The sequence below is a fragment of the Mesocricetus auratus genome, unplaced genomic scaffold, assembly GCF_017639785.1.
Source record: "Mesocricetus auratus isolate SY011 unplaced genomic scaffold, BCM_Maur_2.0 Super-Scaffold_100014, whole genome shotgun sequence".
Lineage (NCBI taxonomy): Eukaryota > Metazoa > Chordata > Mammalia > Rodentia > Cricetidae > Mesocricetus > Mesocricetus auratus.
This window is the reverse complement of record NW_024429197.1, coordinates 74,620,531-74,643,703: the sequence shown is the minus strand read 5'-3', so window position 1 is coordinate 74,643,703 and position 23,173 is coordinate 74,620,531. Positions and strand designations below refer to the sequence as shown.

The 23,173-nt window shown below is 46.4% G+C and overlaps 1 protein-coding gene and 1 long non-coding RNA gene across 8 annotated transcripts; one reads left to right on the top strand and one right to left on the bottom strand.

The window, feature by feature from the left end:
- Nucleotides 1–175: 175 nt before the first annotated feature.
- Nucleotides 176–2,285, top strand: LOC121144057. The gene is made up of 2 exons (XR_005881397.1): nucleotides 176–271; nucleotides 1,632–2,285. It is a non-coding gene; the product is annotated as an uncharacterized LOC121144057 (long non-coding RNA).
- Nucleotides 917–22,594, bottom strand: Wdr31 (WD repeat domain 31). Of its 7 annotated transcripts, XM_040757389.1 has the most exons (12): nucleotides 22,494–22,569; nucleotides 19,749–19,933; nucleotides 19,368–19,462; nucleotides 17,038–17,181; nucleotides 16,508–16,637; nucleotides 15,183–15,257; nucleotides 13,769–13,913; nucleotides 13,573–13,673; nucleotides 12,173–12,240; nucleotides 10,483–10,624; nucleotides 8,936–9,098; nucleotides 6,046–7,277 (listed from the first exon to the last, which is right to left on the bottom strand). In XM_040757389.1, the coding sequence occupies exons 4-12, from the start codon at nucleotides 17,151–17,153 to the stop codon at nucleotides 7,117–7,119; spliced, it is 1,101 nt and encodes a 366-aa protein (XP_040613323.1). In that variant the 5' UTR covers nucleotides 17,154–17,181; nucleotides 19,368–19,462; nucleotides 19,749–19,933; nucleotides 22,494–22,569; the 3' UTR covers nucleotides 6,046–7,116. The 7 variants fall into 7 exon arrangements, with proteins under 7 accessions (XP_040613325.1, XP_040613323.1, XP_040613321.1 ...); XM_040757391.1 differs by lacking the exons at nucleotides 6,046–7,277; nucleotides 19,749–19,933 and adding an exon at nucleotides 917–1,953 and having other exon boundaries at nucleotides 22,494–22,594; XM_040757387.1 differs by lacking the exon at nucleotides 19,749–19,933 and having other exon boundaries at nucleotides 22,494–22,594.
- Between the last annotated feature and the right edge of the window lie 579 nt (nucleotides 22,595–23,173).

The window sequence follows — 23,173 nt, the reverse complement described above, 5'->3', positions numbered from 1 at the left end:
GTCACAAACCAGCACATTTACTAAATACATTGGTGAGGGCGTGGATGGGTGGGTTAAGTAGAGCAGGGGGGAAAGTCTGCTATAGGTTTCCGATATTGTCGAATGACGTTCTCGGGCTTTGAATTGGTAGCAGCTAGTGGTCTCCTAAAGGTAAATTTTAAATGTTTACTGCCAGATCAGATGCACAAATGGACAATGAATGGCTAATATGGAGACTGAAGATAACTCAAGATAATTTGACCCCGGATCGGCAAATTTAAACTTCTCATCAGTAAGTTCTGATTGGTCAGCCATCCTTGTCAGCACTTTAACCTAGGTGTGGCTTTTTCCTGTTCTGCCTGGTCCAAGTTCTGGCCATTAGACAAAAGCCAGCATTCCTCAGGAACTAGTGAAGCAGATTCCCTCTACCAAAGGAGCCAGCTCCCTTATTGTTGGCAGAAGGGACAGATGGTTATCTGAGGTTCCTTTTCGCATACCAAAGTACATGGTGGCCTCCAGGTTCCCTCAGTATCACAAGAACCTAGCTCTTCTCATTTCTACTGTAAACTTCTCCAGTTCAGGCCCTTCCATCCTGCCCCAGCTTCTCAATGTGCTATAACCCTGCTATTTTGGCTATACTCCCTTTCTCCCCTCTCTCTTGGATCTCCTCTTTATCTTCTCTCACGCTGCCCTTCTCTCTGTTCTCCTTTCCCAATCCAGTCTGCTGGCCATGCTCAATCTACTCCTTTCTCTCCCTGTTCTAGACTCTTCCAGGTGCCTCTGGCTGTCCTCTCCCTCACATCTACACTAAAATCCTTCCCCTTAACCATAACATCAGTCATCAGTTTATACACTGCCCTCCCCCCCCCAAGTCTGGAATGATATTCTGCAATTTATTATAAATATTGACAACAGAAGAATAAACAACACAACAGTATACGAAATTTGGCATCAAATTTAATGAAAAAATCTTGATTTTTTTCAGAGCAAGGAATTTGGGGATTAAGGATAGGATTTTAGACTGCTGACCTTGTTTTACTTTGCATGTAGATTGTGTCAGTTGAATAAAATTGGAAACAGCGGAGCAGCTCTATCTTCTAGCCCTTTCTGACCTCAGACTGAGCCCAGCTAACACAGACGCCAATTGTCAGAGCTGAGGCTGGAACCCAGCACCTCAACTTTCCCTCCCTTCCCTGAGGACAGGGGATCTAAACTGTTGGGCACACCCTGTGCTCTCTGGGGCCTCATGGTGTATGCAGAGCATGTGAGCCAGCTGAGTGACACAGGGTGAAATATCCCCTGGAACGGTGGCTGCTGCTCTAGACACTCAGGACCTAAGGGGCAGGTGACCTATGCCACCCTTTTGGAACAGGAGTGCATCTACTTTTCGCTGGTCTTGACATTGTGTTTTGGGTGTAGAGAACTTACTTTGACTTCACAGGTTGATAAATGGGACTTTGGACTTTACAGCTGCTGCCAGAACAACGTAAGGCTTTTGGGCTGGACTTTGGAACAAATTAAGATTTGGGAATGGAGTATTTTACATTGTGAGGGGGCAGGTTTGTCGTCTCCCAAACCAATCTTTGCTGCTTGCTTGTGAAGGTAGTGACATTAAGAGGCCTTAGATCATTAATGCTTCCTGTGGATTGCAGATTCTTTGAGGGGACTGTGGCTGTAACAGAGAAATCCCAGCTGCCCTTCCTCTTCCTGCTCTGCAGCGAGGTCACAGAAGGCCCTCACTGAAGCCTGCAATGTTCTCTTGAAATCCTGCGCCTGTAATTCTCCCGGTCCCAGACATGCCGTTACGGAAAGAATGAGCAGTGGGGAGTCTTTCCCATGAGGCTCCCACAGTGTTCAAGTTCTCACGTCAGCATCCCAGCGCCTCCGGGGTGCAGGCTCACTGCTGGTCTTCAGGGCCTTCAGGACGTTCGACTCCCATGGCCACACGCTCCCTCTCCCATTTGTTCCCTGTCACTCCAGGACAGAAAAATTATGAAACTCGGTTAAATACAACTGTTGACACTTAGGAACAATGACAGGCACATTCTCCAGGGTCAATGGATTTCAGAACTTGACCCTGATGACACCCTGTCACCATTCTCTCCATTTTTTAGACAAGGACATTAATGCACAGATTAAGCCACCCCTCCGCTATCAGAGCCACACTACACCCTGGAAGAAGGAAATAAACTCACCCCAGATCCCACATGCAGAGCTAGTCATTGGCACGTCTGTGCACGTGTACCCCTCTGGCTCTTCTCTTTGTATTTTAAATATAGAAATATATTCCAAAAATTGTTGTGCCATTTGGTAGCCTTTTTCCATTTTGCCATTTTTCTATATCAAATCATGTAGGCTGAAAAGTCTTTACTTTAAAAACAAAGGTCCTGAAGGGGTTGGAGAGATAGATCAGCAGTTAAAAGCACTGGCTGCTCTTCCAGAAGACGGGCGGTTCCCAGCACCCACACAGCAGCTCACAACTAAGGGTAACATCAAAGGGATCTCACTCCCCCTTCTGGCCTCTGTGGGTACTGCATGAATGCAGTGCCCTTAAATATAAGCTAACAAAATGTTCATACACTTTCTGTTTTATTATCCTCCCATTCAGGCAGCCTTTCCACTGTAAAAGCTATTTTCTGTATTTTCTGTACCTGTACATAAAATAGGATGCAGGAAACTGGTTACCTCCATAGGGAGCCAGATAAATGACAGACATCAAGGAGAGGGAGAGATTTCATGGCACAACTCTCTGCACTCTTTCTTATAAATACCTGAATGTGTTACCTATCTCAAAAGTATGTTTACAAAAGAAATCTGATATACTCCAATCAAAAATTCTAGTCAAGGCAGGAGAGAGTATGTGGCTCAGCTTACAGTCAATACCCAGATAAACCAGGGTCAAGATATATTAAAGATTTTATTTTAGCTTTTTTTTTTTTGAGACGGGGTCTCCCAACATAGTCCCAGCTGTCCGGGAACTCACCATGTAGACCAGGATGGCCTTGAACTCACAGAGATCTGCCTGCTTTTGCCTTCTGAGTGCTGGGATTACAGGTGTGAGCCACCACAGCCTGGTAGGGCTCTGCTTTTCAATTGTCTGTGCAGGACTTAGGATGGACAGGTGCTGTGTTCCCCATGGGGAGGAGATAACACTGGGAATGAATTGGGTGTTCTGTGTGTAATGTCTAGATACACTGTCACTCATTCCCAGCCCCTTCAGCCTTCAGGCTGACTACCACCATAAGACCACTAAAAGCAGAGGGCCTTGTTGGGAGAAGCAGCCTGTGTCCTAGACCTGAGCTGGTGTCTGTGCCTACCACAAGCTGTTGGACCTTGGGCACGCCACTCTCCCATGAACTGAGAGGACGCTAATTTCCCGGGAACTCACTCCTGCGGTGCGTCCCCCAGCACCAGCACTCTCTTTTTATACTAGCAGGTGGCAAAGTTCAAGGGTACCAAGGGTGGGCACAGGTGAGAGCCAGGACTTTGACTCTCCTGCTGCCTGCTCCAGAGCCAAGCGGCACAGGTTTTTTGTGGAAATGTCTGGCCGTTTCGACTAAGGCTGGCCGCATGAATTATGACAGCCCAGCAAGTTCTGGGCTTGCTCTAGAGTGGGCACAGATACATGCATCTGTTCTGGGGCGATGCACGTGAGTCCTGAACTGGGAACCACCCACAGATCATTGTCTGCATACAATGAACTCCTACCCACAGCGAGGACGGTGTCCAGGTACACGTAAGCCCTGTGCCCATGTCACTGACATGCCGAGCAAAAGCAATCTACCAGTCCATGCTTGTCTAAAAGTCTCCCGAAGTATCACAAACCACCGACAATATAGTCTTAAAGCAAGAGTGATTTACCATTTCTCATGAATCATGGGCAGACTGCTGATTTCATGTACCAGGCTGTATTGACTGAGGCCAGCTGGGCTTGTAGGCCCATGGTGACATCATTTACAAGACCTCATTCCTTGAAGCCTAGACCACCCTCTTTATCTGTCGATGCAGAGGTCTGTGAGGATGAAATCGGTGCTGCACAGCTGGATCCATATTCCCGATAAAAATGCCCCAGGATGTTCCATTTCACAGATGGGAAAACTGAGGCCCAGAGTCATACAGTGCTTTGCCCACTGTTTTTACAAACATAGGAAGGGGAAGGGCTAAGCTTTCACTCTGGGCCTGTCTGATTGATCTGCAACACAGCAGCAGCCTGCTGGTTCTAAGACTGCACACATCTGCAGCCAGGTCTTGGTTTCTAGAGTTTTTTCAATTTTTGAAAAGTCAGAACTTTAAGCTTGAACATTTGAAAATTCCCTCATGTTTACTAAACCTAGTAAAATGATTATGTAGTAGATTAAAGAGGCTCGCTTCTCTTCCAGCAACAGCGTGGCCAGGCAGGCTGACAGTAGCTCAACTCAAAGTGACTCAGGGCCCTGGCTTCTTTCTGTCTTGCAAGCCCATCACTCTGCACTTCACTTGGGCCACTGAGGCCTTCAGCAGGTGCCGGAAGTCCTCCAGTGGAGGCCGAGGGGTCGCTCTGGGCACACGCGCTCACATTCCTTTCAAGCTAGTTGGGTGAGTGTAATGGACATCATTTCCATGGATCCCCATGGCATACCTGGCTGGAATGGCTGGCCAACCTGTGCCAACTTTGGGGAAACAACAATCTTCATAATTTGGGGTGGGGGAGGTGGTAAGCATGGAACCCTTGTTTGGCCAGAGCTCACTGCATAGGAGAGGTAGGTGAGGATGACCTTGAACTCCTGACTTGCTGCTCTACCTCCCATGTGCTGGGGCACAACCATGAACCACCACAGCCCACTCTAGTACCTAATGATGAAAGTGCTCTTTGACAATGGCCTTCGAAAGTCCACTCACAAATAGCCAAGGTCCTGCTGCTGGGAGCTGAAAGGTCACACTCTCCAAGCAACCTGAGTTCTGCTCTTACTGCTAACCCTAGTCTAAGTGAAGACCACTAATAGTCACCCATTCTCCTCAGTGTATAGTTATACTATGATAAATGTCAATATAGGGTTAAACTTTAGATATGTAACTGACAGGGTTCCAGTGGCTTACACACTTTCCTGGAAGGAAATAAGTTAACTGCCGGAACGTTTCTTTCTATGATGTAGAGAGCGGCCTCTAAAATGGAGACTTCCTGACTTTAGCACCCAGAGCCTTGGGCACCAAGAATATCCTAATTAGGGCCTAAAGTAACTTTTTTCTCTCTCTCTCTCTTGAGATAGGGATTTTCTGTGTAGCCCAGGCTGGCCTCAAACTCAGAGATCCACCAGCCTCTGCCTTCTGAGTGCTGGGATCAGAGCCATGCACCACCACTGCCTGGCTCTAACCCACGTTTTCAAAGGGTCTGCACTGTGAGCATTTGCAGGTCTTTCTGCTTCTCAGGCACAGATAAGGAAATCTGGCACTGAACACAGGTGGAGCTGAGGAAGGGGTGGGCATCGATGTAGAACCCTAACTCACCAGAGGGACCCTCCCTACCTGTTCCTTTATTTAACTTACTGTCTTCTTCTAGAAACTGTCAGCTGCAGCATTAGGCATCCAGGACACAATAGAGATTTTTCTGTCCTAAGAGGAGACCTGTCTACAGCCCCCAGGTCCCACCAGCAGGACTTTCCTAGAGCCAAAGTTAACTCATGGCTAGGGGATATCTCAGTGGCAGAGTTTGTGGCCTGCAGGAATGATATCCTAAATTTAATCTCCAGAACTAGATTAATATCTAGTCTCAAAAATAAAAAAGCAATGTCATGGTCTATGAATATATAAAAGGCAAAGGCAAACACGGCAGGTGATTCCCCAGCTTCAAGTGGGGCAGACCCAGATGCACATCTGCCCTTGCTTGTAACTGTGGGCAAAGTGCTTCATGTCTCTGGGCCTTGGCTTTCCCATCTGTGAAATGGAAACATCTTTGGGAGTTTTAGTGAGAATCTAATTAGCCTACTATAGCAACTTCCTATCACACTACTCCCTTGTCATTCCAGAGATCAAAGATCCAGAAAGGGAGCTGAAAGGCTAAAAGTTTAGAAAATAAGACTGGACAACAGATGAAGGAATGGTAAATGTTTATTATGTTTATTCAGTCCCAGACAAGCTACTGAGTGACTGACTCCCTTGTAGCTTGCCCTCAGGATCAGCCCTGTGAGGGAGGTATGGCCCTGAGTACCATATTACACGTGAGGAACCCGAGATTTCATAACTTTCTCAAGGTGAATCCCATGGAACTTCACTCAGGTCACACTATGTGCCTTCATGAACACACTCTCCCTCTGACCCTGACAGCTGGAAGGAGAGAGGAAATGGACAGACAGGAGCCAGCAGCTATAAGGGCAGCCATTCTCTAGCCAGGCCTCAGTTGCCTTATTTTAGGACTCACCTAAAGCCAAAAAGGGCTCCACTTTCTCTCAAGGAAAATGGGCTTCTGAGCTCCAGGCTGAGGACTGACGCAAGCACCTTGACCCTCCTCACTGAAGGGAGCTCAGTGGCTGCGCTCAGCTGATTCCATCCCTCTGTGCTCCTTGGTCTATGTTCCAGAGATGGCTTCTTGCCTCTGGCCATCCCCAAGAATGGAAGGCAGGGAGGATGCAGATGTGTAATGTTTTTATATGGATAAAAACATTCAAATTACAAATGCATTATCTCCTGGCCGTCATCTCCCATCCCCTCTGCTTTTTGGTACATGGGGCAGGCTTAACAACTCCTGTAATATGGGGCAGTGTCCTTGAGTGTTTGCACGACTCCTGGGCAACACTAAAGACTCCGTTCAGATTTACCTGAGATCAAGAACTTTATATTGAGTCCATGTTTCTAACCTGAATTTTCTTGGGCATGCTGGATCACACCTTTATTTCCAGCAGTCAGGAGACTGAGGCAGGAGGGTTGCTATGAGCTCAAGGCCAGCCTGGGCTACAGAGTGAGCCTGGTGCAAACACAAAGATAAACATCCTGATTTCTGAATCATTGGACTTTAACCAACATCTAACCTTAACATGCCTTCTAAATGATCCTAAGAAAAGAACACCAATCCTGCACCCTGCCCCTCAACATCATATGGAAAAACACAAAGGCACACAGAGAGGAGAGGCCATGGTTTGATATTGTCCAGTCAATGTCTTGGCTTCAGAAGGCTGCCACTTCCTGAAGTTCCAGCCCTCGGCTGTGGTCCACTCTGAGTAAGTGAACTCCTCTGTAGAAACTGGCACATAACAAGGAGGCGATATCACCAACAGCCAGGGAGGTCAAGGGGCCTGATCCATCCAGAGACAAGGTGAATAGGCAGGCTGGAGAAGGAGAACCAGTTGCATGCATAATGATGAAAACATCTTTGAGAAATGTGTCGTTAGGCAGTGCTGTCATGCTCTAACATCATGGAGTAAGCTCATGCACTACTACACATCTAAACTACCAGGTGCAGTCTGTCATTCACAGAGACTACACAGTGGGACTAGATCATGAGAATAAGAAACAGAGAATGCCCTGTACCATCTGAGCCATGAGAGGGCTCTGCCTCTTAACAAGGAATGGTGCACCTGAGTGGGAGACTCTGGGTCATCTCCATGACTTCAACTGAAGAGAATGGTACCCAGGTCCAACAGGATATAGGCTACCGAGCAGTATTTCAGACAACTGTGGCCATATTTAAAAGGGGTAGAGAACAAGACAGGCTAAGTCAGGGGAAACAGACAGGACACTGGGCTGCCAGCTCTCTTCAAGATAAGGAGAGGGTTGGGCTTTGCTCTTTTTGAGACAGGGTCTTTCTGTGTAGCCTTGGCTGTCCTGGAACTCACCCTGTAGATCAGGCTGGCCATGACCTCACAGAGATCCGCCTGCCTTTGCCTCCTGAGTGCTGGGATTAAAGACTGGGCTTTGCTTTTAACTGGGTCTTCCCTTCATCTGAATCTCTGAGGCAACTTTTCTAGGATTGCCAGAGCACATGCAGGGCAGCGGTGCTGTCTGTTCAGGCCGATGCTCCCACCTTGACACCTGTGGTCAATACATCCACATCCCCTCACCCACGAATGTTACTCCTGGGCAGGCAGGGAATCCAGCTCCAGGTGAGGGGATGGCAGCCCAGTCTTCACTGTGAAAGGTTGGGTCATGGTCACAGCTGTTTACAGAGTGACACTAGATACACCCACCTCTTTTCTCTGGAAAGTGGTTCTTTCTCCCTTAGGGGAACTGAGTTTCTGGCAAGTGACTATGGGAAGATTTTGAAGTTCTCTAAATTAGCACTGTTCCTGTCTCCAGCCCAATCCTATGTCCAGAGTGAAACAGCATGGAGGCAGCGCTGGGAAACCAGATTCCAGAAAAGAATCCAACACTTTCTCACAGCACCTGGAAATCTCCATGGATACATGCCCCACCATAACTGAATTCATATCAGAGCATTAAGCATTAGACCACGACTCACAAAATTCCCAGGTATCCACCAACTGACTTGTGTGGCTGTGCACATAGAAGACTCTGGGAAGCCACAAGACAGGGATTTTCTGAGGTGCTGAGGAGCTTTGACTTTCCAGTGACCTCAAACACAACTCCAGAGTCCACACAGGTGGAGCCTTTCTGAGTTTTGTCTCAATTCATCACAGTCCCAACAAGAAACAGCTGAGGTTCTAACTGGACCCTTGAAATAAGAACTCAAAAGTAGCACCCCCCCCAGACATTTCTAGCATCACAAGTTAAAATCTGAGAGAAACTTCAGACAGAAAGAATGTAAGAGCCTTTACATTACAGCATGTGGGAAGCACGGTGCTGGCTTAGAGTGGGAGGCTGAACAGAACGATGCGGGTACTTTGGTGTCTCACCTCTTAACTACAAGGGGACTAGACAGCGGCAGGACATGGTGTGTGTGGGGGGGCAGTGTTTGAATACAGCAAGCAATGGGAAAAGTCTCCAGACTGCATCAGCTTTTGAGAAGCACTGAGAGCAGACTGCTTACCTCCAGTGTCTTGGTTCCAGATCTTCACCGTAGAGTCATGTGCTGAGGTAGCAATCATAGGCATCAAGGCCGTGGGTTTTGGTAGAAAGACACAGGATGCAACTGTCTGGAAATGCCCCTTATACTCACACATTCTGTCTCTTGTCTGCCTCAGGTCCCACAACTGCAAAGTAATGACACCAGCCAGCTCATACATACAGATGTTCATGCGTCACTAATATCCATCCTCCCACTCCCCACGACCCACTGATCCCTTCCACTCATGCTTCAGAAAGCCATTTGAAGCCCTTATCTCATCCATTATACCCAACCACCCATCTACCAAGTGACAACTGTAGCATCAACTATGCCTCAAACAACACTAGCTATGGCTGTGCAGGAAGGGTGCTGCCTCCTCCATGACTAGGGAAGTACCTTGTTCTCATGCCTCCTGGCATCCGTAGGTCCCATGGGGGCCATACACTAAGGAACACCTTGTGTGTCACACAGGTGCAGATATTCTGAGTTGATGCCTAGTGCCTCTGGCAAACGATGTGACAGCCCTGTCAGTCCCCCTTATACCGACACAGATCAGACCAGACCTAGAAGGTACCATCCAGAGATGAGAGAAAACTGAATGGTGCCAAAAACAGGGGTTCACAGGAGACCCTGTTATCCATCAGCTAGGACAAGAGATGCTTGCAACATGCTAATCTACCCCTCCTAGGAGTATGTACCCAGTAAGAGATTCCAACTTGCCATGCCTCCATCCCTCAACTGTAAAACAGGCATTGAAACAACACCTAACTCACAAGCTTGTCTTAGGGAGTAAATAAAATGAAACCACATGTTTAGTTCAATACTTACCATGGCATACATATCTGATAACTCAGAAATACAACTCTTTCATTTGGAACTAGATAATTCTTTGTACCTATTACCTGCAATTATGAATCTAGGAACTTTGGTGGGGCCTACGGAGTGCACCCTGAAATTACTGCAAGGAAGGTGTATATCTGGGTAAGGTGTGGAGGGCCCTCGACCAGCTGTGGGGCTCCACAGCTCCTCTAATGAGCTGAGCTTCCTTTAGCACGCTCACACACACAAAGAGCATATGTCTGGCTCTTCAAGCAGCTCCTCCCTGCCTAGGCTCCACTAGGAGCAAGGGCATCAGCGGCTACGCTGTTTGGCCCTTCTCTTCTTGATTCCCATCCTGCTCCTCTTATCTGTTACCAATTCAGGCAGACCCACGTTAATAGATGTTTCTTTTTTCTTTTTTTTTTTTCTTTTTTTTTTGGCTTTTCGAGACAGGGTTTCTCTGTGGCTTTGGAGGCTGTCCTGGAACTCACTTTGTAGACCAGGCCGGCCTCGAACTCACAGAGATCCACCTGCCTCTGCCTCCCAAGTGCTGGGATTAAAGGCGTGTGCCAATACGCCCGGCTTAATAGATGTTTCTTAAAGGAAGCCTCTGGGACACACGGGGTGAAGCAGGCCAGTGCTGTGGCAGAGCCTGTCTGCATATGAGGACAGAGAGACCACAGCAGCCTACTCATCACAATGGCTCTTACTGTGGCTTCACAGCCTTCACCCCCAAAGCCGCTGCTGCAGGAGACACACGTGTGTCCGTCCACGCTGACGTCACAGTGGGTCTGGATCTGCTGCTTTGTGGGAAACACGTGAGCCATCTGAAGCCCCCGACTATCCCATAACCTGGAAGGAATCAGAAGCAGAAATTGGCTTTGTAGTAAATGGGACAAAACACAAAACACCTGTAATGTCACTGACAGGAAGAGCTTGACTCTGCTGCCAGTCAGAACAGAATGTCAGACTCTGACAAACTCTGAAGCTGACAGGAAGTTACCAAGTCAATGCCATCTTGATTTTTTCTGTTTTGAAATCAAGTCATATGGACTTTAAAAAAAAAAACACTATTTATTTGGGGTTAGGGGTTGCACACACCACAGCATGTGTGTGGGTCCCAGGGACTGAATTAAGCTGCAGGCTGGGCAGTAAGTGCCTTTGTCTGCTGAGCCATCATCGCCTTCTCATGGAGACTTTAGAACACACATCTTGTTTGTTTGTTTTTAGAGACAGGGTTTCCCTGTGTAACCCTGGCTGTCCTGGATTCAATTTGTAGACTAGACTGGGTAGTCTGAAACTCAGATCCTCCTGCCTCTGCCTCCCAAGTGCTGAGATTAAAGGTGTGTGCCAACAGCACCTGGCTAGGACACACATCTTTCTTTCCTTGATTGGTTGGCTGGTTTTTGGTTTTTCGAAACAGGGTTTTTCTTCGTAACCATCCTGGCTGCCCTGGAGCTCACTCTGTAAACCAGACCGACCTCGAGCTCACAGAGATCTGCCTGCTTCTGCCTCCTGAGTGCTGTCATCAAAGGTGTGCGTCCCCACTGCCCGCTAGAACACACATCTTAATTGTTCAAGTGAACTTGGTCCTTCAAGACACTGCTTTCAATGGACAAGAGGCTAATTTTGCATCATTTTTAGAAAAGATATTGTGTTGTTTTGAAACAGGTCTTGCTCTATAGCCCAGGCTGCCGTACTCCTCAGCCTCCTGGGTGCTCCTGGGTGCTCAGACTACAGTCCAGACCTACTGCTACAGAGAAAGCACCCTCACTAGTGTCACCACCACCCCAGAACCAGACCCAGGCTGCGGCTGCCATGCCAGCCTTGGCCTTGGAGTCCAGTTGGGAGCTCTGTGTGGCCTCTTATCTCACTGTGTCCTCCCTGTCCGACACCTCCCATTTCATACTAAAAGTCTTATCTCACTGTGTCCTCCCTGTCTGACACCTCCCTTTTCATACTAAAAGTCTTTGGAGAGCCAGAATTTTGAGGCATGCACCCCAGTTGGTGAACTCCTAACTTTATCTGACCCCTTGATGTAGATTCTGACCCTTCTTTCTCAGGGAGGCTCTGGCTGAGGGCTAGGTACCTGGAAACCCCAGGAATCGTGGAGGGCATGACAGCAGGGCCAGGCTGCCTGGGGTGGGGAGCAGGTGAGGCCGAGGCTGATCTAGACAGTCACACTAGAAGCAGCAAGGTCAGCGGCTTCACACCATTCAGAGCAGGACCTCAGCCAGCCCTGAGCTTGTTCCCACAAGCTCCAGGTCAGAGAGTCCCCTTGGCAGCTAGGAGTGAAGGGGAAGGGAGCCCTAGGAAGGGCACAGCAGCATGGAGAAGCAGAATGGAGTCATGGAAGCAGACCTTCACCAGAAACACCTCCACTGCAGCTCAGCAGCCCACCTGATGGTCTTATCCTCGGAGGACTGGAGTACATACGGCTCTCTGGGGACCCAGCACAGGTGAGTGACCTGGAGAAAGCAGCCAGAGAGTCTCCACATCAGGACACTGCGCTGCTACAGTTTCACTGGCTAACTCATCCCTCATCCTTCTCAAGGGTTCTGACAGCAGAGCCATTGTCCCACAGCTCACCATCAGTCCTCTTCTGCCTGCATCTCCTCAGTGTGCAGGGGTGACAAGGGAGGTCATGCAATATGGAATATAATCTATTATTTACCAGAGAAAGAACTTACACACAAGCTGGGGAGTCAGAAGCGTGGCCGGCTTCCAACAAAAGAGAGGGTACGTTTTCTTTCGCTTCCCTTTATCGTCACCTGTGCCCGCACCTTTGTCCACACCTCTAAAGGGGGCGTGGATTATAATATGGGCTCACCCCTACATAGGGGCAAAGGTACCAGCAGGCAGGCCTGTGGTTAGCCTTGGAGACCTGAACCCCAGCCGGCAGACATGAGCAGGTGGCAGCTAGAAGAGCAGCCCCTGTGCTAAGTGGGTCCCGCTGAACCCTGCTGTAACACCTCAGGGGCTCCAAAGAGTAACAGTAACCCTGGCCTGGAGAGTTGTCCTTTCCTTAGCACTGTCCTCACAATGTGGAGACATCAGGCAAGTACAGCCACCACACGCAGCTGACTTCAAACTACAACAGCAGGTTCTGAGGACCGTCTGCCACGTGTCGAGCACAACCACATGTGTTTCATGTTACCTTTTATCTCAGTCAGTTATCTGCAGAGTCCTGCCTTAGGATCTAAGCTTAACTAGCACAACAGAGCTATGAATTGATAGATCTGTGGTTTGAAAGCAGGGCTGGGAGTGGAGGCTAGAGTTTGCTTAGCATGTACAAGGCTCAACCCCCAAGATGGGAAAAGGCAAAAGAAAAATCCCCACACAAACACAAGTGTGGAAACCAGGTGTAACTGGGCCCAAAGGCTGTGCAAAGTTTACAGCTGTCAGCTGTCACACAGTGAATTCTATCAAGAAAAGGGCACACTTTTCTCTTCATAATGCTACATACTCAAAGGGGAAAGCAGCCATCTTGTATCACATTCTACACTCATAAATTGTGAGCTCCTGCAAGACAGGACACCATGTCCTTTGTTATATTTCTATTCCTAGTAGTGCCTAGCACGATCAAATCATGCTAACAGCATATTCTGAGGAAAAGAATGAAAACACCGGTCTCTTTTCCTTCCTCCCCTCTCTTTACTCCCAGCTGCCACCTCTCAACTGAACCCAAGCCCATGCCCCATGCTAAACACACTACCTACTATGAGCTATGCCCCCAGCATGCTTCCCTTACTCCACGCTCCTTTCTACCATCCTGTTCTACACCAAGTCTGAGTATGTACCAGGTTCCTGGAGACGGACGCTCTCTCCACACACTGTCCAGTACCCAGATCCCACAGAAGCAAGCTGTTGTCCCGAGAGCCGGTGCACAGCTGTGACGAGTCTGCAAAAACAACGGTAAGAAGAGACAATGGCCATGAGCTGAGATATGCGCAAGCGTTCTGGGAATGCAGGTGCTGGCAGATCTGCTGCACTTACCTGGACTCACAGCCAAGCCAGTGACCACCATGGCATGTCCAGACAGCTGCTGTCTGGGCTGGGAGGAGCCCTGCAGGTCCCACATCATGACTGTCTTGTCTCGAGAGGCGCTGAAAAACTGGTTTGATTTGGGAATACAGGCTATCTGCTCACAGAACAAATTAAAACAGAAATAGTTCAGGTGTACATGCTAGACAGGACTTCAAAATAGCAGACGGCTTTGTATTCTACTCCCCACTTACACACTTTTAATTTCCCTCCCTCCCTCCTTCCCTTTCTTTTTTCCAAAATAGGGTTTCTCTGTGTAGCTGTCCTGGAGACATCTATAGAGACAAGGCTAATTTGTTTTGCTTTTAAAAAGGTATTTTTTTAATTCTCTCTCTCTCTCTCTCTCTCTCTCTCTCTCTCTCTCTCTCTCTCTCTCTCTCTCTCTCTCTCTCAGAAACGGCCGACCACTTTAACCATTTTACGTATACAGCTCAGTGGCAGCAGGGACATTTGCATTGTAGTACAATCTCAACACTCCCCAACAGTAGAACTTACGTCACCCTGAAGTGCAATTCCACCATTCTCTCCTCTCTGACCCCTGCTCACCACTGTCTGTCAGGTCAGTTAAGCCTCACTGTTTTTTTGTCTAGCTTCTTTCACTAAACATGCTTCCAACATCCGCCACTGTTGTAAGTAACCCTTATCAGAGTATCACCTTTTCTTTTCAGTACTGCGGATCCAATCCAGGCTTCACTGTGCTAGGATTTACTGAGCTATACACCCAATCCCAGAATTTCATTCCTCTAAAAAGTTTAAATGATAATATTATTACTATTTATATGTATAGGTGTCTTTGCTTCGTGCATGTCTGTGTACCACTTTTGTGTCTAGTGCCCTTGGAAGCCGAAGAGGATGTTGTATCCCCTGGAACTGGAGTTACAGATGGTTGTAAGCACCATGTGGGTTCTAGGAATCGAACCTAGTTCTTCTAGAACAGCAGCCAGTGCTCTCAACTGTTCAGCCATCTCTCCAGATCCTTTTGCTCCTTTTCAAGGCTGAATAAGCTGGGTGGTGGCGCACGCCTTTAATGCCAGCACTTAGCAGGCAGAGGCAGGGGGATCTCTGTGAGTTTGAGTCCAGCATGGTCTACAGATCAAATTCCAGGAAAGCCAGAGTTACACAGAGAAACCCTGTCTTGAAAAAAAAAAAGGACTGAATAATATTCTACTGTATGTGTATTGTGGCATGTTCTTACCCACACCTCCGCCTGGTATTTGGTTAATTCCACGTTTGAAATTATTTGCTCTGCTCTTCCTGGGATCAAAGGAAAGCTTTGCATTTTTCCTTCAGACTAAATATACAAGCTCTCTATTAGCTATTGATATTTCTTGATGCACTCCTCAGTTCCCCTCAGAATGATGGTTACCTTAGTGATTTCCCGCTCATGTCCTCTGAACCTTTTCACCATGTGTCCAGTTTTCCAATTATACGCCACAGCGGTCTGCAGAGAGATGGGATTACATGTGTCACTACCATGCTGGCTTCTGAGCAGCACCTTAAAGCATTTCCTTGCTGAGTGTCTACAGGTCACTGCTACAAAGGAGCATGACCCCAGTCGCTGGAGCACCTGACCTGTCAGTTCCCCAGGCTTCACAACAGAACGGACAGTCCAGTGAGAAAGGGTCACACGAGTAAATAAAATTTCTTAGGTCCAAAATAATATAGACATTAAGACAAGGCAATGTTGCTGGGGAGTGGTGGTGCACACCTTTAATCCCAGCATTTGGGAGGCAGAGGCAGGTGGATTTCTGTGAGTCCAAGGCCAGCCTCATCTACAGAGAGTTCCAGGCCAGGAATATACAAAGAGAAACTGTGTCTCAAAAAAAAAAAAAAAATAGAGAGAGAGACCACATTACTAATTAAGTATTGATACTAATTAATTGTGTCCTGATTTGAAGCAATGACATCCAAAGCAAATGCATCTTACAAATGGTGAAATACAGTTTACAAATGTAACCATTCTGAAAATCTATTGGAAATAAGAAACACTGCTAGTATTATTCCCTGCAGGAAGAAGCAGTAGTGTATTGTTGCTGCAGCTGCCAGCAGTGACTGACAAGATAGCTCTTAATGTAAGGATAGAAAGCAGTTAAGTCCATGATAACAGAAAAAGGAAAGACCAAAATATAAAAGGCCAGTGCATTGTGAATTTTGAAAAACAAAGCATAAAGCAACCAGATTTTTTTTTTTTTTTGGTTTTTCAAGACAGGGTTTCTCTGTGGCTTTGGAGGCTGTCCTGGAACTAGCTCTTGTAGACCAGGCTGGCCTCGAACTCACAGAGATTCGCCTGCCTCTGCCTCCCAAGTGCTGGGATTAAAGGTCTGAGCCACCACCGTCCAGCCAGAAAATTCTTTTTGCTGGTTTTACTGTAAAGAATGAAGTGGGTGGAATAGTAATGCCCCTATTTATAAAGCATGCAGGTGGCCTGGCACTGGGTTCTGTTCTCATTGGAACCTTGTGACTGTCTTAGAACACAGTTGCTACTGTTTACCATGTAACAGACTAAGAAACCAAAGCTCAGAAAATGTAAAGACTTGCCTACAGTGATAGGAAGTGGCAGAGCCCGGGCTTAAACTCCAGCCTTCAAACTTTGAGCCCTGTTGCAGTGTAGAAATGCAGTATTAGACTCTCTCGGGACACCTTCCCTTTCCTGCAGTGAGCTGCCTTCTTGGGAAGAAATGGAAACCTCACCTTGTCTCTTCCTCCAGAGACACAAAGGTCTGAGTTCAGAGTAGCAACCACAGAGACTGCATCCACGTGAGCGGGGCTGTACTCTTGGAACGCTTTAGTCTGGACTCTCTCTTCTGTAAGTCCATCAGGCCTGTTACAGAGGGAATGGAAAATGAGGCCCACTGCCTGGGAATGGACAGAGGAGCAGGGGCGGAGCAATGTGGCAATGATAGCAATTCAGGCCAGGCTGAGACAGAAAAGAGACCCACTGTTTTGATTGGGAACTACCCAGATATAAAATGGTGCTGTTTATTTGGATTATTGAAATCTGATGAAGGGGAATCCTGAGGCAAGGAGTCTTTGCTCTCATTAGAGATGACTCCCAAAGATGCAGGACCCGGAGTGTACAGTGCAGGTACTAGCTGGTGAGATGGCCATTTCTTACCTAAGACAGTACTCCAAACCAAGTGGAAGGGAAGAGCACAGCTACTCGCCTTCTTTCCTTAGTAGAGAAAAAGGGACGTATAAAAGTGGGCCAGGATGCGATCTACCTGTATTTGTAAGTGCTGTGTCTGAGTTTGCTCTGCAGTTTCCCCATCACAGCCCAGAGCCTACAGAAAACCTTCTGAGGAAGAGCTGGTTTCAATTGGCGGTAGAGTAACAGCATCCCTTGCAGTCGCTGGGAGGCGTGTTCCCTGTGGAATGGAGAGAATTTCATTAGGTACAACATTAGTAGTGTGATTAGAATCCAAGTGTATATGACTGCTTACTAAAGACAAAGCTTCCTTTGGGAGGGATAAAAATATTATGCAACTAGATAGTACTCTACCACAATAAATTAAGTACTATGAACATGAAATTGAAAATAAAATATAATCTGTATTAGCAAAACTTCTTCTTTGAAAATTAAAAAGTCATTTCTCTCTCTATAAGTGTGTGTGCCCGCACACATGCATCATGGTGCAAGTAGAGAGGGCAGAGGACAATTCTGTGGGACCACGTCCTCCACCCTCACAGGGGTGCCGGATTGAACTCAGATCACCAGGCTTACGTAGCAGTGTCTCTACCTGCTGAGCTGTCACACTAGCCCTGGAAAAGCTTCTTAGAAAGAAGAGCCCAGCTACTCTGAGAGCTATCACCTTTCTTACTTGTCATCTTTAGTCATTTCTTTGCATCGCTTCTGTAACGCTGCACACAAACATCATGAGGCTACTGTGCAACAGATGTGAGATTCCAGAGAGAAGACACTAATGAGATCACTAACTATCCAGACCAACAGTTCTCAAAGCAAGGACGCTGGGGGCACTTCTGAGTCTCTCTCAGAGCCCAAGGTCTCGCTTCACCTTCATCTCAGTGCAAGGCCTGCTTTTCTTTCTATATATTTTATTGCAATATACCATGAGAGACAGAATTGTCTTCTCTTTAAATCACACACTATAGAGACTTTTTTAAAAACTCAATACTACTTTTTCCAACTAAAATTTTTTGGAAAGTTTATTTTTAATAAATCATGCCATTTATGTAGCCATGGATGGCCTAGAACTCATGTAGTGTGCCCTTCTGTCTCCTGACATTGGGATTAAAGCCATGAACCACCATACCTGGTCCACAACATGCTTTTGTTTGTTTTTTTGGGACAGAGTCTTATAGACTAGCCCAGGGCTTACTCTGTAGCCCAGGCTGGCCTTGAATCTGCAATCCTCCTGCCTCTGCTTCCCAAGTGCTGACAGTTCAGGCAGGCGTTATCACACTGCATTTGCAAGAGCTTTATTATGTTTGGTTTTAAATAGGAAGTATTTTTTAAACTTCTCAGTTTGTCATATACAAAATAGTAATCAGGAATCTACACTGGGATCCTCAGTAAATTTTAAACATGAAAAAGAATCCTGAGGTCCTGAGGCTGAAATGTTTGAGAACAGTCCCAGAAATTACATCATTACATTAGTATTGAATGTTATATTAGGGTAAGAAGAATAGAAGAGTATCTTTTTCAGACTTACTTATATTTGTCTTCATCAGCTCATAAGGCTGGAACTAAAAACAAAGGGTGAATTATGAATTCAGAGATGCTTATGTCGTGGGCTGCAGGTGTAGGAGCATGAGTAATTTATAGGTGGCAGAGCGCTTGCCTGCTGTGAACAAGGCTTGCCTAGCATGATCCAGCATGGGTTTGATCCCCAGGACTGCACAAAAAGAAATAAAAGGAAAAGAAACAAGGATGTCCACCTCATGTCTTCACTCACTCAGGGAACAGGACCTGAGCACGTGATGTTCCTGCTTGAGTTGCTGGTGCCACAAAGAACCAGAGCGAAATCTGAAGAGGCGCCCAGCACCAACATTTGTAGGAACTGGACCAGTGTCAGCCACCCAGGTCCTGTGTCCTTCAAACTAGCTGTTCCCTGAGATGCTGGAGAGCCAAGGGAAGTAAGGGGGAAACGAGAGGGGCCAGTCTCATTTCTTCCAGGTCCTACTTAAAGAAGTTCTGAAGAATCCATGTGCCACAGACACAAACAGCCCAGCTCCAGGAAGAACTGTGCACAGAGAGAAAAACAACTGATTGCTGCCAGATACATGCTCTTACTCACACCACCGCCCCTAAAGAGGGACTGGCCCAGGAGAACTCCATCCTGCTGTCCGAGGAGCTGCATAAGTTGGCTGGCACGCTGGAAAGAAGAGACAAACAGCTCCCAGGCACAGTGAGTGCCACTAGCGCTCTGCCTGTCTTACTCAACACTGTCATCAAAGTGCTGACAGGTGCTGCCTGTAAATCTAGGTCACTGGAAACCATGGAGGCTATACAAGTATTTAAAACTAACTGGATTCTTATTGGGTATCTCCACCTAGGAGACAGTCTAACAACGGGTAACTTGGCATTACTCACCCCAAAGCAACAGGTCTTCTTGGAGAGCTGCTATATTTGATGATCTGTAGTTCATTCAGACTCTGGAAACTAGCCAGACAACCACTTCCTAATCTCTGTAATTAATGAAAGGACACTCAAGTTAATCTCCCCTCTGTCTAAGCATATGTTTGCACTGAAGAGACTTACAACACAAGTGTAAATAGGGACCTTGTTAATTGAAAAAATTATTAGTGTACTTTTTCCTTATTAATAAACAGCACACACATTTCTAAGAGTATATAAGCCTCAAATTTCCATCAATGAGGTAGAGCATAGCATGATGTTAACCCACAGTTATTTGATTTTGTTTATTTGCTTTGAAATAGGGTCTCATGTAGCCCAGCCTGGCCTCAGACTCACAATGTAGCCAAGAATGACTTTGGACTTGTGGCTCTCTTGCCTTTACCTCCTGGGCGCTAAAATGACAGGCACTTGCCCCTGTGCATGGTGTATCAATGCTGGGGATGGGGACGAAACCCATGTGTGCCAGGCAAGTTCTTTACCAACCAAGGTACAGCCCAGATGCAATGTATCTACTTCTGAATCTGCAAAATAGAAACACTGAATTTTAATAGTAAGCATTTTGGTTTTGCTTGCAGTAAAGCTTCAGAGTAGATTGCTTAATTCAGAGTTCACTGTTTTTGTGAAAAAGGTAACTTTTCAGTTTTGAATTAAATATGAATAATAGGACTTATGAACAAAGAGCTTTTAAAAATTACTCCTTATATAAAGATCTGGAGATTGCAGGAGGATTATTTGTTTAAAATTGTAACTTGGCAGCCCTCTTGAGTTTGAGTCTAGAATTTCCTTCACAAACATCTACACAGAAGCAGCAATTTTAACCACTCTACTTAAAGCGTTCGAATAATTTCTGAGAGTTTACACTATATGCATCACAGAAATAGTCAAGTGCACCAGTATTTGATTAAGTGAACTACATTGGACTAGGCTTGGAGTACCATTCTCCTTAGACAAGTTGCTGAACTTCTGTGGATTTTTCACTTCCTACATGCAAAATGAGACAATAATTCTATTATTATTTCTGTGATGTGGAAAAAAGGAGAGGGGCTTATGTGTGTCAGGAAGGTCTCAGAGTGCTCTGCATTTAATTCACATGCTGTACTACACAAGCCTCCCAAAGAGCTTACAGCCATTTGCCATTGACAAGAGAGAGGCACAGAGGTGCAAACAATTTACTCATAGTTATACTGTAAACAAGTGACAGGGTTGACACCTGAATCCAGATGGTACTTCAGAGGCCCTGTTCTTGACCAGAATGGAATACTGTGCTGCACCTCTGCAAAATGTAGTTCCTGAAGAACCTCCAACTCAACTTGGCAGGCTGTTAACAGTGAGTGATGGTTGCCAGTCCGACTGCAGTATTAACAGTAATATTACCATAACCGCCAATTTCACACTTGTTAACACTGCTCATAGTATGCACATATTAGTCATATCCAGGCACACCCTGACAGCATATATTGATGGATTTATGAGTCTGGAGGGTGTTGAGTCAAGTCATTTATGTCACTTAATCAGAGTGACAGATCACAATCAGGCTAAAAATTATGTTATACATTTAGGTAATCTTTGAGAACAAAAAATATATGTACTTAGTGGACAACATTCACCATATAAAGACTAACCTATTGTTTACATTATAAACATGTGGCAGACTTGAGAGGAAGGGTAATGTCTTGTTCGTTTCTGTATCTGTGCTTCCTGCCTATGGGAGAATGAATCTAAGGCATTTATCTGCTGAATGAGGGGTTGCTATACTACAATGAAGATTCAAATTAGCTGGGAACTTTTTTTAAGGGCACAGCATAACACCCTCTGGTTTTTGACTGCTTCCAGTTTGTTTTTGTTGGCTTTTTTTTGAGACATGATCTTGCTGTATTGTCCAAGTTAGTTTCCAACCCAAAATCCTCCTGCCTCACAGGCACATGTGACCAGACCTCAAAATAGCAGTCTTTTAAAACTGACTAACAAGAATGTTCAACAGATTTTGAAGGCACATCGACCTGCCTCAACACTCAAAGGCTGGAAGGACTTGGGAAGATTGTTAAAGGAAATTATGGCTCTGGATGTCCCTCTTGGTTTCTGGTGGAAACCAAGATGTAGGCCTACATCTGAACCCTGGGGCTAATCTCTGCCCAAATCTGCTTTCAAAAGTTGGAGGAGGCATATTAAATAGAGTACAGAGTATCCTCTTTCAGTTATATAGTGTGAAATTCTGTTGCAGTCTGTAATACAACTGAGCTCCATAGGATTGACTTACTGCCCCAGGGGCAGAGCTGAGTGAACTGAATACTATTTCCTTGGATTTTCCTGATTCTGTAGAGACAAAAAACACAAAAAAGATTAAAAAAAAACAAACTCTCATATGTTAGCATCAGACCCTGAGTACTTGGAGGTGACTTGAGATGTCTTATACATTTAGTCTCCTAGTTACAAACCAGATAGCCAAGACTCATGGTGCTGTAAAATTTACTACTTAACAAGGTAATAAGATGTTCTCCTACCTCTTTATCCAAGCAAGTTCCCTATAACTGTTATTTTCAATAAATCATCTCTGTGTTTATGCTGATCTATCACCGAGACCAGCTTGTTACCATTGTTCCCAGCATGGCACTATTCGTGTAAATGATTCTTTTATCCTCTGCTCACTTCCTAAATCTCCTTCACTTGTGTGTCTAACCTAGACTCTCTGAGACCACTGTTCAAGTAGTAACAAAACTGCCGGCAGAAAGAAGTTGGTAGGAGATGGTCTGGTTTGACTGTCTAATGATAATGAAAAGGAGAAGGCTCACACAGTGAGGGTTTACAAACACTCAGCGCTAAGGACAAACCAGTGTGCAGTTCTTTGGGTTTTGTTTTCTTTCTGGCCCCTCAAATTATAAATGCTACCACTGTTCAATACCCGAACAACTCAAGATCAGTGCCGACGTGCGCGTGCCCTGGGAGGACTCCGCCAAGATGGAAGCAGGGAGACCCTCCTCAGCCCTCTTCTCTCTTCAGGCGGGTAGGTGGCTGCCGCTGCGGACCGCGCAGGGCTCCCGCCTCCCCGACACTCCCCCTCTCCCACTCAGGCTCCGTACCCACCGGCCGGATGGCGCCCAGGCCCGCAGGCACGAGGAGCGGGCATCTGCAGCTTCCACCAGCTCCCGCGCCTCGGCCCCTAGCAACCAGGCGCGCGTCGCTAAGGCGGGAGTCCCACTTAAACATTTCCGGCGCCCACCGCAGTCTCGGAACTGAGGTTCCACCTGCCGGAAGTCTCTCAGGAGCCTAACCGAGAGAGCCTATTTCTCTTTCCTAATTTAACGGTGTGTGGGTATTCTGCGCAGAGGAGGCTTGTGAAGAATCTGTATCATCCAAGAAAGACGGTGATATCTCTGTCAGAACCACCAAGGCAATTAATAAGAGTCATTTTTGTAATTATTATTCGCCCAGATAATTTATTTGAAGTTTCCCTGAATACAGACAGAGATTTTACCCCCTCGGACATTTCCCCCAACTCCATTCCTTTCATTCGGCATGCCTGTATTTATTTTGATTAATTTTTCAAATATATAAAGCATGGAACATTTGCTGGGCGGTGGTGGTGCACGCCTTTAATCCCAGCATTCTGGAGGCAGAGGCAGGCGGATCTCTGAGTTCAGGACCAGCCTGGTCTACAAAGCGAGTTTCAGGACAGCCAGAAGTGTTACACAAAGAAAACCCGTCTTGAAAAACCAAAAACAAACAAACAAACAAACAAATAAAACAACTGAGGACGCTTAGTG

Excerpts from the sequence above, each read along its gene's own strand:
- Wdr31 (XM_040757387.1), bottom strand. The coding sequence starts at position 17,153 with ATGCTGTTACTCTACCGCCAATTGAAACCAGCTCTTCCTCAGAAGGTT. Across the intron at positions 13,674-13,768 it reads TGGCTTGGCTGTGAGTCCAG|ACTCGTCACAGCTGTGCACC; the intron begins GTAAGTGCAGCA and ends TTGTTTTTGCAG. Across the intron at positions 7,278-8,935 it reads CTGGAACCAAGACACTGGAG|CCTGCCTATTCACCTTGTCT; the intron begins GTAAGCAGTCTG and ends CTCCTTCTCCAG.